A 15,032-nucleotide genomic window follows, 5' to 3' on the forward strand; every position below is an offset into this window, starting at 1 on the left:
ACCCTAGGAATGTGCCCTCACGTGCCTTGTTATAAATATTGCCCTGTTCGGAGCTCTGAAGTTAAACCAATAGAGCTCTGTATTGTGATAGTAATTAGAACACTTTTCTTATAACAGTTGACATTTACAGTTTTGTGTTAACAAAAAATGATCTCTGTATCCAATAAGCCGCCTCGGATCTGTGACGACACAGCACACGTGAGGCCGGGACATGCGTCGCTTGTAAACCCTCACACATTGACGGTGTAGTAATGGACGACTGGTTGTGAAGCTTTTTATTGCCTGACTGTAAAGTGTCCAAACATCACTGGTGCAAGACTCCGTCTGCCATCCGCTTCAGAGCATCCTGAGAGAATCTGAAAAGATGCCAGCCGTCCTCCTCCGATAGATTGGCAGCGCCCCTCCTCTTGTAGTATTCTATGGAGGCCGTGTTCCAGGACAAGACCAGGAAGTACAAGGAGCTGCAGCGTCGTTCAATGGCTTTCTGGTGACAAAGGTAGAGGAGACATGAATATCACTAAACTGCATAATTCTATAAAGAGTAACCCCACCTTTAGTCTAGTCACAGATCCTATATTATACTCCAGAGCTGCACTCCCTATTCTGCTGGTGCAGTCACTGTGTACATACATTACTTATCCTGTACTGATCCTGAGTTATGTCCTGTATTATACTCCAGAGCTGCACTCACTATTCTGCTGGTACAGTCACTGTGTACATACATTACTTATCCTGTACTGATCCTGAGTTACATCCTGTATTATACTCCAGAGCTGCACTCACTATTCTGCTGGTGCAGTCACTGTATACATACATTACTGATCCTGAGTCACATCCTGTATTATACTCCAGAGCTGCACTCACTATTCTGCTGGTGCAGTCACTGTGTGCATACATTACTTATCCTGTACTGATCCTGAGTTACATCCTGTATTATACTCCAGAGCTGCACTCACTATTCTGCTGGTGCAGTCACTGTATACATACATTACTTATCCTGTACTGATCCTGAGTTACACCCTGTATTATACTCCAGAGCTGCACTCACTATTCTGCTGGTGCAGTCACTGTGTACATACATTACTTATCTTGTACTGACCCTGAGTTACATCCTGTATTATACTCCAGAGCTGCACTCACTATTCTGCTGGTGCAGTCACTGTGTACATACATTACTTATCCTGCACTGATCCTGAGTTACATCCTGTATTATACTCCAGAGCTGCACTCACTATTCTGCTGGTGCAGTCACTGTGTACATACATTACTTATCCTGTACTGATCCTGAGTCACATCCTGTATTATACTCCAGAGCTGCACTCACTATTCTGCTGGTGCAGTCACTGTGTACATACATTACTTATCCTGTACTGATCCTGAGTTACATCCTGTGTTATACTCCAGAGCTGCACTCACTATTCTGCTGGTGCAGTCACTGTGTACATACATTACTTATCTTGTACTGACCCTGAGTTACATCCTGTATTATACTCCAGAGCTGCACTCACTATTCTGCTGGTGCAGTCACTGTGTACATACATTACTTATCCTGTACTGATCCTGAGTCACATCCTGTATTATACTCCAGAGCTGCACTCACTATTCTGCTGGTGCAGTCACTGTGTACATACATTACTTATCCTCTACTGATCCTGAGTTACATCCTGTATTATACTCTGGAGCTGCACTCACTATTCCGCATGTTTATATGTTCAAAATAATAGCAGTGCGTTTAAAAAAGAGAATAAAGCTCCAAATCCTTCTAATAGCTTCTATCCCCATCCACACAGATGCATTGGGAACACTGCACCTTCTATTCCAAATCAAAACATGAAGAAAAATATATCACATTTGTGTTGTGAATATTAGACTGTTAAAAAAAAAATAGCAGTGTTTGTCCTCTTTACAATCTCAGACATTCACTCTATAAACTGTCTGAAGCTTTCCTTTCCTCTGAATCCCGTCACTGATACTCGGTTGTATACCCGCTGTCTCTGAGACCTGCCGGACGTCTGTGCCGCTCGGAGTCACCACCTTCTGCCCCTGTCACCAGGTTCTCCAGCCCCGGAGGATCGGACCACATTCCACGGTTCTTCTCTATTTCTTGGTTTTGCCTCAGAAACTGCATTTTTGATGTCACCCACAAGTTTCCTATTGGATTAGGATCCGGGGATCGGGCCGGCCGCTCCGTAACGTCAGTCTTGTTGGTCTGGAGCCGAGATGTTGCCCGTTTACTGCTGTGTTTGGGGTCGTTGTCTTGTTGGACACCCATGTCAAGGGCATTTCCTCTTCAGCATAAGGCAGCAGGACCTCTTCCAGGATTCTGATGTATTCAGACTGATCCATGATCCCTGGTCTGCGATAAATAGGCCCCGTAGTCTGAGACACCTCCCCGTATCATGATGCTTGTCCACCATGCTTTACTGTCCTTACAGTGCACTGGGGCTGGATTCAGTGTTTGGGGGTCGTCTGACAAACTGTCTCCGGCCACTAGACCCAAAAAGAACCATCTTACTTCCATCAGTCCACAGAATGTCTCTTTAGGTCAATGGGCTCTTTGGCAGATTGTAAGCTCTTCAGCTCACGTCTTGTTTCCAGCAGCCGGACTTTGCGGGGGCCTCTTGCAGATCGCTCGGCCTCACATAGGTGTCTTCTCATTGTACCAGGACTCACAGGGAACTTCACACCTTCTTTCATCTTCCTGGAGCTGATTGTTGGCCGAGCCCTCGCCATTTTGGCTTTTCTTCTATCCATTCGAATTGTAGTTTCTCGCTTTCTTCCACGTCTTTCAGGTTTTGGTTGCTATTATAAAGCATATGCGATCATTTTAGCTGAGCAGCCGATCATTTTCTGCACTTCTTTATATGTTTTCCCCTCTCCAGTCAACTTTTTAATCAAGGTGCGCTGTTCTTCCGAACAATGTCTGGAACGACCCATTTTCTTCAGAATTTCAGAGAGAAGTGCACTGTCACCTCGTTTTAGATTATAGAGATGCGGATATGCATGGCTAGATCGCCGCTAGCATGTCCGCAATATACCGGTCCTATAGGGCTGTGTCCTTTTATTTAGTTTAACAAATGATTTTAGAGATATGTAAATGAGCCTTGTAAGGGGCCCAAGGGGCTGTACTAACCTTCTTGGAGCTCAGCCACACCCGCCTGTGAAGGAGCCCAGCACCGCCTGCGTCCTCCGAATCTCCTCCTTTCTTCGCAGTTAGATTGCCGTGAGCTCACACATGCGCAGTACCGGTATAGTGTTCCTTCCCTGTGCTGACATCGGCCCCAGGGAAGGAACTGCGCATGCGCGAGCTCGCGGCAATCTAACTGTGAAGAAAGGAGGAGATTCGGAGGCGGTGCTGGGCTCCTTTACCGGGGGGCGTGGCTGAGCTCCAAGAAGGTTAGTAAAGCCCCTTACAAGGCTCATTTACATATCTCTAAAATAATTTTTTTAACTAGTTAAAAGGACACAGCCCTATAGAACCGGTATATTGCGGACATGCTAGCGGCGATCTAGCCGTGCATGTCCGCATCTCTATAATCTAAAACGAGGTGACAGAATCCCTTTAAATAAGGGCAATAAGTGCCACCTGTTTTTCAACTGCTGCAGACTGCTATTATTTTGAACATGCCGCTTTCAATTAGTGATTGAATTGCACACAATCAGCAGCAGCAGGTCCTGACGGTTGGATTTCTATTACTCTACTGCACCTGCTAGAAAATTATTTGCCATGTAGAAATATAATTGCTCAGGTTAGTGATGTCTGACTGCTATTATTTTGAACATACTGTACTTCGCCTCCACCACCTGTCTGCTCTCCAACTCAGATCCCAGCGCCAGATCAATGCGTGGTAAAGCCTCATGCGATCTGGTATAGCAAGAGAACAGTACATGGGATGTCGGGTACGCCACAAATCTATGGAGCCGCCTCCTCCAATAATCTACCAAAGGCTGGTACAGGACCCTCGGCACCCGCCCGTGCCCCCCCCATATCTGTCCCAGTAGGGGTGAATAGTTAAAGTCTCCCACCATAATAACAGGTATATATAAATGCCCAGGCACCTCCTAGCGCCGCACTGCTATAAGGTGTATATAGCGATACCAGTATGCATGAAGATAGTACAGCATATGCAAATAAAGCGACCTTCGGGGTCGATACTGGACGACTGAACCTGGAAGGGAATTGATTTATGGACGAGGACGCTACCCCCTCGGGAATAGCCAGATAACGCTGAGTGTGATGACTCATCCTCGACCTATGGAATGCCCGCGCTTCCTCCTTCCTAAAATGGGTTTCTTGCAAACATACAATAGCGGGGAAATGCGGGCGCAGATAATCACGGCAAATCGCTTTGATGGGTCACCCAGGCCCCGCGCGTCCCAGTATTAAATACATTAGCCATAAAGACATCAGAACTGCGACCCAGCTGATAACGTAACGTAGTAGGAGCATAGTGGGAGCAATACAATGGCGGTGCGGTACCTAGAAGCAGGCATGATATCGAGCATCTATACGGACATGCTATAAAAAAAAGAGAGCAACAAAAACCGTAACCAGAAAATCGTACCTGCGTTACATCATCCAACAGGCCGAGGCACAAAACCGGACATATAACTGCTGCTGAGCGGCATTGTCCCCGCCATGAAAGGATACACGCGCTCCGTGGGCAGTAGAACAGCAGAGGGTTAACCTCCCAACAGGTCGCTCAGTGATAACCGGACGTCGATCATCTCTCCTCCTGTCGCAGCTGACGTTCATGCTGGTGGATCCACGAGGCCGCATCTTTCTGTGTACTGAAGAAGTGAGCAGATCCCAGAGCAGCCGCCCGCAGGCGCGCCGGGTGCATCATAGAATAGGACGCGGGCAAGGAACGAAGTCGCCGCTTGACATCCAGGAACTGGCTCCGCTTTTTTTGGACCTCTGAGGAAAAGTCATTAAAGGGCGCAATTGTTTGCCCATTAATGGTGATGTCAGGGCGGTTTCTGGCTGCCCGTAAAATGGCATCCCGGTCTCTGTAGTGAAGTAACTTTATCAGAACGGGTCGTGGAGGCGATCCCGGCGGCAGCAGCGGTCTGGCTGGGACTCGATGCACCCGTTCCACCGCATATAGTGGGGAAAGCACCTCAGGGCCGAAATTTAAGCTAGATTTAGAAGTAGGACATAGGTTCTCTAGAGTCTAGACCAGGCATGCTCAACCTGCGGCCCTCAAGCTGTTGCAAAACTACAACTCCCAGCATGCCCGAACAGCTTACAGCTATCAGCCTACAGCAAGGCATGGTGGGAGTTGTAGTTTTACAACAGCTAGAGGGCCGCAGGTTGAGCATCCCTGGTCTAGACCGTCAGTCTTGGCAATGAATGCTGAGATCTGCTGTTCATGGGTGCGGGGTGCCCTGGTCAGAGGGGGCACCTCACTGACACGGCCCGCCACCTTGTGCAAGTCATGGCGAATAAAGGAGAACTCTTACTTCAGGGAGCCCATAAGCTGCTGTAACTCTGTCAGGGCCACTCCACACTGAGTTACTGCCCTGAAGACATCTCTTAATGTCGGCTCTGCACTCTGGGGGGATATGGACCCCTCACTGCCTCCTCAGCCCCTGCTGCACCGACCTCCATATTGTCATCCTGGGCTCCTCCTGCAGTAGTCTTCTCCTCAGTGGGAATCGCCTCCACCTCCAAATCTTCTGCCATATAAGGCCCCTTCAGCTCTGGCATCTTCTGTGGTGCCCTGGAGCTCACCAGACTCCACGCCACACACCTTCTGCTCTGCCTGGCTTCTTCACTGTGAAGAGTGTGCCAGCGCCATCTTGCGCACCACGCTCGCCCCCCCGCCGTCTCCCTGCTCTTTTTGGCGGCACCTCCGGCCATGGGACCCTCCAAAGGGACACTGGACTATGAATGCCGAAATGGGGACGCTGTGGTCAGTTCCAGGAAGGCGCAGGTAAGCCCACGGAGCAGGCTTTTGTAATAAGGTGGCGGGAGCTAACTTGCGCCGCTGCCAATCACATCCCCGGTCAGACAAAGCCCCCTGCACTCACTATTCTGCTGGTGCAGTCACTGTGTACATACATTACTTATCCTGTACTGATCCTGAGTTACATCCTGTATTATACTCCAGAGCTGCACTCACTATTCTGCTGGTGCAGTCACTGTGTACATACATTACTGATCCTGTACTGATCCTGAGTTACATCCTGTATTATACTCCAGAGCTGCACTCACTATTCTGCCGGTGCAGTCACTGTGTACATACATTACTGATCCTGTACTGATCCTGAGTTACATCCTGTATTATACTCCAGAGCTGCACTCACTATTCTGCTGGTGCAGTCACTGTGTACATACATTACTTATCCTATACTGACCCTGAGTTACATCCTGTATTATACTTCAGAGCTGCACTCACTATTCTGCTGGTGCAGTCACTGTGTACATACATTACTTATCCTGTACTGATCCTGAGTTACATCCTGTATTATACTCCAGAGCTGCACTCACTATTCTGCTGGTGCAGTCACTGTGTACATACATTACTTATCCTGTACTGATCCTGAGTTACATCCTGTATTATACTCCAGAGCTGCACTCACTATTCTGCTGGTGCAGTCACCGTGTACATACATTACTTATCCTGTACTGATCCTGAGTTACATCCTGTATTATTCTCCAGAGCTGCATTCACTATTCTGCTGGTGCAGTCACCGTGTACATACATTACTTATCCTGTACTGATCCTGAGTTACATCCTGTATTATACTCCAGAGCTGCACTCACTATTCTGCTGCTGCAGTCACCGTGTACATACATTACTTATCCTGTACTGATCCTGAGTTACATCCTGTATTATACTCCAGAGCTGCACTCACTATTCTGCTGCTGCAGTCACTGTGCACATACATTTCTTATCCTGTACTGATCCTGAGTTACATCCTGTATTATACTCCAGAGCTGCACTCACTATTCTGCTGGTGCAGTCACTGTGTACATACATTTCTTATCCTGTACTGATCCTGAGTTACATCCTGTATTATACTCCAGAGCTGCACTCACTATTCTGCTGGTGCAGTCACTGTGTACATACATTACTTATCCTGTACTGATCCTGAGTTACATCCTGTATTATGCTCCAGAGCTGCACTCACTATTCTGCTGGTGCAGTCACTGCGTACATACATTACTTATCCTGTACTGATCCTGAGTTACATCCTGTATTATACTCCAGAGCTGCGCTCACTATTCTGCTGGTGCAGTCACTGTGTACATACATTACTTATCCTGTACTGATCCTGAGTTACATCCTGTATTATACTCCAGAGCTGTGCTCACTATTCTGATGGTGCAGTCACTGTGTACATACATTACTTATCCTGTACTGATCCTGAGTTACATCCTGTATTATACTCCAGAGCTGCACTCACTATTCTGCTGGTGCAGTCACTGTGTACATACATTACTTATCCTGTACTGATCCTGAGTTACATCCTGTATTATACTCCAGAGCTGTACTCACTATTCTGCTGGTGCAGTCACTGTGTACATACATTACTTATCCTGTACTGATCCTGAGTTACATCCTGTATTATACTCCAGAGCTGCACTCACTATTCTGCTGGTGCAGTCACTGTGTACATACATTACTTATCCTGTACTGATCCTGAGTTACATCCTGTATTATACTCCAGAGCTGCACTCACTATTCTGCTGGTGCAGTCACTGTGTACATACATTACTTATCCTGTACTGACCCTGGGTTACATCCTGTATTATACTCCAGAGCTGCACTCACTATTCTGCTGGTGCAGTCACTGTGAACATACATTACTTATCCTGTACTGATCCTGAGTTACATCCTGTATTATACTCCAGAGCTGCACTCACTATTCTGCTGGTGCAGTCACTGTGTACATACATTACTTATCCTGTACTGATCCTGAGTTACATCCTGTATTATACTCCAGAGCTGCACTCACTATTCTGCTGGTGCAGTCACTGTGTACATACATTATTTATCCTGTACTGATCCTGAGTTACATCCTGTATTATACTCCAGAGCTGCAGTCACTATTCTGCTGGTGCAGTCACTGTGTACATACATTACTTATCCTGTACTGATCCCGAGTTCCATTCTGTATTATACTCCAGAGCTGCACTCACTATTCTGCTGGAGCAGTCACTGTGTACATACATTACTTATCCTGTACTGATCCCGAGTTCCATCCTGTATTATACTCCTGAGCTGCACTCACTATTCTGCTGGTACAGTCACTGTGTACATACATTACTTGTCCCGTACTGATCCTGAGTTACATCCTGTATTATACTCCAGAGCTGCACTCACTATTCTGCTGGTGCAGTCACTGTGTACATACATTACTTATCCTGTACTGATCCTGAGTTACATCCTGTATTATACTCCAGAGCTGCACTCACTATTCTGCTGGTGCAGTCACTGTGTACATACATTACTTATCCTGTACTGATCCTGAGTTACATCCTGTATTATACTCCAGAGCTGCACTCACTATTCTGCTGGTGAAGTCACTGTGTACATACATTACTTATCCTGTACTGATCCTGAGTTACATCCTGTATTATACTCCAGAGCTGCACTCACTATTCTGCTGGTGCAGTCACTGTGTACATGCATTACTTGTCCTGTACTGATCCTGAGTTACATCCTGTATTATACTCCAGAGCTGCACTCACTATTCTCCTGGTAGGGTCACTGTGTACATACATTGTTCTGCCCCAAGAGGAAGCATTCTGCGAAACGATCGTCGGGCGGCGGTTCCAGACCAGGGTCAGTAGGAATTTCTCTGCATTTGCACTTTAAACTGTGTTTTTTTCCCCCCCTTCCCCCTTTGCAGTCTCCGCTGGATGTGGGTGGCATTCTGACTCACACTCCTCTAGATGTTAGGAGTGTCTATATATATGTTCTGGATGCCTTTTTGCCATATGTGCCCCACCTAGCTGATACTGCTTCATGGTGTATGGGGGGATACTAGTCCCTTAGCGGTTTGGAGCCTACTCTGTTTTTATACAATTATTGTAACACTGTTGTGTTCTCAGTATGCACTGCTTTCTATATGTGTTTTAATTGATATACCAGCTTGTATGTTGGATATCTAATAAAGATATTTAATTAGAATTATTCTTTGTGTGGCTGCTCTTTGAGCTATATAGGTGCTGATACGAATAACTCCACGCGAGATATTTATGATATATTTGTTTTTTGGTGTTACATACATTGTTCTGTAGCTTCAGAGCTGAAATCTCGCTGGATGCTTTGATGATTTGCATTCTGGGAAGTGTTCATAAGTAAGTGAACCCACCTGACTTATCGTCTTTAGTATTGCTGATCCGATTCCTAAACCTGTTGGAAAGTATAAATGTATATTTACCGGTCTGCGGCGCTGGGGGTAGTAGTCCCTTTACATAGGACTGAGGAGAATTGTTCTACATGTAATTGGCTCTCACCTCTATACGGCGCCATGACGAAGAATTCCTCCAGATGAAGAGATTTCCCAGCCCAGGGGTCATACGTGAAATAATACATGGCAAATCCTACTTTTGTGCTGCCTGTAAGAGACGTATGAATCACAGATTTGTGCTCCACCCACTTGTGTGTCAGACTCCGCCCACAAGACTCTGCTTACCAGTACTGCACCCAGTGTCCGGCAGCTCCGCTATAAGGCAGCGGTAGTAGGGATGAGCCCCGAAGCCGTCGTCTAGTAAATCTGCCAGAGTAAAGAAATGAGAGAGCAGACTAAAGAGCATGATTTGTTACAATGTATCATCCCAATCTCAGTCCTGCTGTCCCAGCGACTGTTTCCATCCTGATTATAATGTTCTGTATTGTGAATCTTTTCTGATGGCGCAAAAGTCACGCCGGTCCTTGCGCCATCCTATAAACATGGAGCCAGGCTGATTAAATAGGCGCTGTTCACACTGGAGGAACAATGTGGCAAAATGACACATTTTTAATAAATGTGACCTACAAAATGGTAGCTGCGCCGGGGGCCGTCACCTCACCTTTCTCTGTTAATTCCACGACGTTCGGCATGTTCTCGTAATCCGCGAGCTCCTGCAGAATAAGAGGATTTTCTTACATGGACATAAATGGAAAACAGATCAACTAGGAATTTCATCAGAATGGTCACAGCGGCACAGAGTATTTCAGAAGAGGAGTGCTCTCATCTCCTCTCTTCCGCTCGCTGTGGGCCTCTAGCCTTTAAGCTGGCCTTAAACCGTTCTCAGCGCGTTCTCATACACGAATGCTTGAGTGGAGCTCCCGACCCTCATCCGATCTGAGAGAGGACAGCCGAACCGATGTGTATGGGGACGCCGGGAGGGAGTCGGGGAGAGAGACGACAGCCGATCTGATGTGTATGGGGACTCCGGGAGGGAGTCGGGGGAGAGAGACGACAGCCGATCTGATGTGTATGGGGTCGCCGGGAGGGAGTCGGGGAAGAGAGATGACAGCCAATCCGATGTGTATGGGGACGCTGGGAGAGAGACGACAGCCAATCCGATGTGTATGGGGATGCCAGGAGGGAGTCGGGGGGAGAGAGACGACAGCCGATCTGATGTGTATGGGGACGCCGGGAGGGAGTCGGGGAGAGAGACGACAGCCAATCCGATGTGTATGGGGACGCCGGGGGGGAGTCGGGAGAGAGACGACAGCCAATCCGATGTGTATGGGGACGCCGGGGGGGAGTCGGGAGAGAGACGACAGCCAATCCGATGTGTATGGGGACGCCGTGGGGGAGTCGGGAGAGAGACGACAGCCAATCCGATGTGTATGGGGACGCCGGGGGGGAGTCGGGAGAGAGACGACAGCCAATCCGATGTGTATGGGGATGCCAGGAGGGAGTTGGGGGAAGAGAGACGACAGCCGATCCGATGTGTATGGGGACGCCGGGATGGAGTCGGGGGAGAGATATGTCAGCCGACCCGATGTGTATGGGGACACCGGGAGGGAGTCGGCGTAGAGATATGTCAGCCGACCCGATGTGTATGGTGACGACGGGAGGGAGTCAGCGTAGAGATATGTCAGCCGACCCGATGTGTATGGTGACGACGGGAGGGAGTCGGGGGAGAGAGACAACAGCTGAGCCGATGTGTATGGGGACGCCGGGGGGGGGGAGTCGGGAGAGAGACGACAGCCGATCTGATGTGCATGGGGACGGCGAGAGGGAGTCGGGGAGAGAGACGACAGCCGATCTGATGTGTATGGGGACGTCGAGAGGGAGTCGGGGAGAGAGACGACAGCTGAGCCGATGTGTATGGGGACGCCGGGAGGGAGTCGGGGGAGAGAGACGACAGCTGAGCCGATTTGTATGGGGACGCCGGGAGGGAGTCGGGGGAGAGATATGTCAGCCGACCCAATGTGTATGGTGACGACGGGAGGGAGTCGGCGTAGAGATATGTCAGCCGACCGATGTGTATGGTGACGACGGGAGGGAGTCAGGGGAGAGAGACAACAGCTGAGCCGATGTGTATGGGGACGCCAGGGGAGAGAGACGACAGCTGAGCCGATGTGTATGGGGACGCCAGGGGAGAGAGACGACAGCTGAGCCGATGTGTATGGGGATGCCGGGGGGGAGTCGGGAGAGAGACGACAGCCAATCCGATGTGTATGGGGACGCCGGGAGGGAGTCGGAGGAGAGAGACGATAGCCGATCTGATGTGTATGGGGGCGTCGAGAGGGAGTCGGGGAGAGAGACGACAGCTGATCCGATGTGTATGGGGATCCCGGGAGGGAGTCGGGGGAGAGAGACGACAGCTGAGCCGATGTGTATTGGGACGCTGGGAGGGAGTCGGGGGGAGAGAGATGACAGCTGAGCCGATGTGTATGGGGACACTGGGAGGGAGTTGGGGGAGAGAGACAACAGCCGATCTGATGTGTATGGGGACACCGGAAGGGAGTCGGGGGAGAGAGAAGAGAGCCTATCCGATGTGCATGGGGACGCCGGGAGTGAGTCGGGGGAGAGAAACGACACCCAATCCGATGTGTATGGGGACGCCGGGGGGGGGGAGTCGTGGGAGAGAGACGACAACCGATCCGATGTGTATGGGGATGTCGGGCGGGAGTCGGGGGAGAGAGACGACAGACGATCCGATGTGTATGGGGACGCCGGGAGGGAGTCGGGGAAGAGAGATGACAGCCAATCCGATGTGTATGGGGACGCTGGGAGAGAGACGACAGCCAATCCGATGTGTATGGGGACGCCGGGGGGGAGTCGGGAGAGAGACGACAGCCAATCCGATGTGTATGGGGATGCCAGGAGGGAGTCGGGGGAAGAGAGACGACAGCCGATCCGATGTGTATGGGGACGCCGGGATGGAGTCGGGGGAGAGATATGTCAGCCGACCCGATGTGTATGGGGACACCGGGAGGGAGTCGGCGTAGAGATATGTCAGCCGACCCGATGTGTATGGTGACGACGGGAGGGAGTCGGCGTAGAGATATGTCAGCCGACCCGATGTGTATGGTGACGACGGGAGGGAGTCGGGGGAGAGAGACAACAGCTGAGCCGATGTGTATGGGGACGCCGGGGGGAAGTCGGGAGAGAGACGACAGCCGATCTGATGTGCATGGGGACGTCGAGAGGGAGTCGGGGAGAGAGACGACAGCCGATCTGATGTGTATGGGGACGTCGAGAGGGAGTCGGGGAGAGAGACGACAGCTGATCCGATGTGTATGGGGATGCCGGGAGGGAGTCGGGGGAGAGAGACGACAGCTGAGCCGATGTGTATGAGGACGCCGGGAGGGAGTCGGGGGAGAGATATGTCAGCCGACCCGATGTGTATGGTGACGACGGGAGGGAGTCGGGGGAGAGAGACAACAGCTGAGCCGATGTGTATGGGGATGCCGGGGGGGAGTCGGGAGAGAGACGACAGCCAATCCGATGTGTATGGGGACGCCGGGAGGGAGTCGGAGGAGAGAGATGACAGCCGATCTGATGTGTATGGGGGCGTCGAGAGGGAGTCGGGGAGAGAGACGACAGCTGATCCGATGTGTATGGGGATCCCGGGAGGAAGTCGGGGGAGAGACACGACAGCTGAGCCGATGTGTATTGGAACGCTGGGAGGGAGTCGGGGGAGAGAGACGACAGCTGAGCCGATGTGTATAGGGACACCGGGAGGGAGTCGGGGGAGAGAGACGACAGCCGATCTGATGTGTATGGGGATGCCGGGGGGGGGAGTTGGGGGAGAGAGACAACAGCCGATCTGATGTGTATGGGGACACCGGGAGGGAGTCGGAGGAGAGAGAAGAGAGCCTATCCAATGTGCATGGGGACGCCGGGAGTGAGTCGGGGGAGAGAAACAACACCCAATCCGATGTGTATGGGGACGCCGGGGGGGGGGGGGGGAGTCGGGGGAGAGAGACGACAACCGATCCGATGTGTATGGGGATGTCGGGAGGGAGTCGGGGGAGAGAGACAACAGATGATCCGATGTGTATGGGGACGCCGGGAGGGAGTCGGGGAAGAGAGATGACAGCCAATCCGATGTGTATGGGGACGCCAGGGGGAAGTCGGGGGAGAGAGACGACAACCGATCCGATGTGTATGGGGACACCGGGGGAGAGTCGGGGGAGAGAGATAACAGCCGATCCAATGTGTATGGGGACGCCGGGAGGGAGTCAGGGGAGAGATATGTCAGCCGACCCGATATGTATGGGGACGCCGGGAGGGAATCGGGGGAGAGAGACGACAGTTGAGCCGATGTGTATGGAGGCGCCGGGAGAGAGATGACAGCTGAGCCGATGTGTATGGGGATGCCGTCGGGGAGAGAGACAACAGCTGAGCCGATGTGTATGGGGACGCCGGGGGGGAGTCGGGGAGAGAGACGACAGCCAATCCGATGTGTATGGAGACGCCGGGAGGGAGTCGGGGGAGAGAGACAACAGCCGATCTGATGTGTATGGGGACGTCGAGAGGGAGTCGGGGAGAGAGACGACAGCCGATCCGATGTGTATGGGGACGCCGGAAGGAGACAGAGGGAGAGATGTCGGCTGAACCGATGTGTATGGGGACGCCGGGAGATAAACGACAGCCGATCCAATGTGTATGGGGACGCCGGGAGGGAGTCGGGGGAGAGAGACGACAGCCGATCCGATGTGTATGGGGATGCCGGGAGGGAGTCCGGGGAAAGAGACGACAGCCGATCTGATGTGTATGGGGATGCCGGGGGAAAGTTGGGGGAGAGAGACAACAGCCGATCTGATGTGTATGGGGACATCGGGAGGGAGTCGGGTGAGAGAGAAGAGAGCCTATCCGATGTGCATGGGGACGCCGGGAGTGAGTCGGGGGAGAGAAACGACAGCCAATCCGATGTGTATGGGGACGCCGGGGGGGGGAGTCGGGGGAGAGAGACGACAACCGATCCGATGTGTATGGGGATGTCGGGAGGGAGTCGGGGGAGAGAGACGACAGCCGATCCGATGTGTATGGGGACGCCGGGGGGAGTCGGGGGAAAGAGACGACAGCCGATCCGATGTGTATGGGGACGCCAGGAGGAAGTCAGGGGAGAGAGAGACGACAGCTGATCCGATGTGTATGGGGACGCCAGGGGGAGTCGGGGGAGAGAGAGACGACAACCGATCCGATGTGTATGGGGACGCCGGGAGGGAGTCGGGGGAGAGAGACGACAGACAATCCGATGTATATGGGGACCGGGAAGGAGACAGAGGGAGAGATGTTGGCTGAACCGATGTGTATGGGGACGCCGGGAGATAGACGACAGCCGACCCAATGTGTATGGGGACGCCGGGAGGGAGTCGGGGGAGAGAGACGACAGCCAATCCTATGTGTATGGGGACGCCGGGGGGGAGTGGGGGGAGAGAGACAACAACCGATCCGATGTTTATGTGGACGCCGGGGGGGAGTCGGGGGAGAGAGACGACAACCGATCCAATGTGTATGGAGACGCCGGGAGAGAGACGACAGCCGATCCGATGTGTATGGGGACGCCGGGGGGGAGTGAGACAACAACCGAGCCGATGTTTATGTAGACGCCGGGGGGGAGTCGG

General features: G+C 51.5%; 1 protein-coding gene across 1 annotated transcript in view; it reads right to left on the reverse strand.

Moving 5' to 3' along the window:
• Positions 1 to 223: 223 nt before the first annotated feature.
• SATL1 (spermidine/spermine N1-acetyl transferase like 1) overlaps positions 224 to 15,032 on the reverse strand; it is a 15,721-nt gene continuing 912 nt past the window's right edge. Inside the window, exons 3-7 of the mRNA XM_044268957.1 lie at positions 10,028 to 10,079; positions 9,652 to 9,732; positions 9,473 to 9,574; positions 9,328 to 9,368; positions 224 to 484 (exon numbers count right to left, since the gene is read on the reverse strand). Coding sequence (XP_044124892.1) covers positions 305 to 484; positions 9,328 to 9,368; positions 9,473 to 9,574; positions 9,652 to 9,732; positions 10,028 to 10,079 — 456 coding nt within the window. The 3' untranslated portion in view covers positions 224 to 304. The remainder of the gene's footprint in view (positions 485 to 9,327; positions 9,369 to 9,472; positions 9,575 to 9,651; positions 9,733 to 10,027; positions 10,080 to 15,032) is intronic.

Source organism: Bufo gargarizans, chromosome 9, assembly GCF_014858855.1.
Source record: "Bufo gargarizans isolate SCDJY-AF-19 chromosome 9, ASM1485885v1, whole genome shotgun sequence".
NCBI classification, from domain to species: domain Eukaryota; kingdom Metazoa; phylum Chordata; class Amphibia; order Anura; family Bufonidae; genus Bufo; species Bufo gargarizans.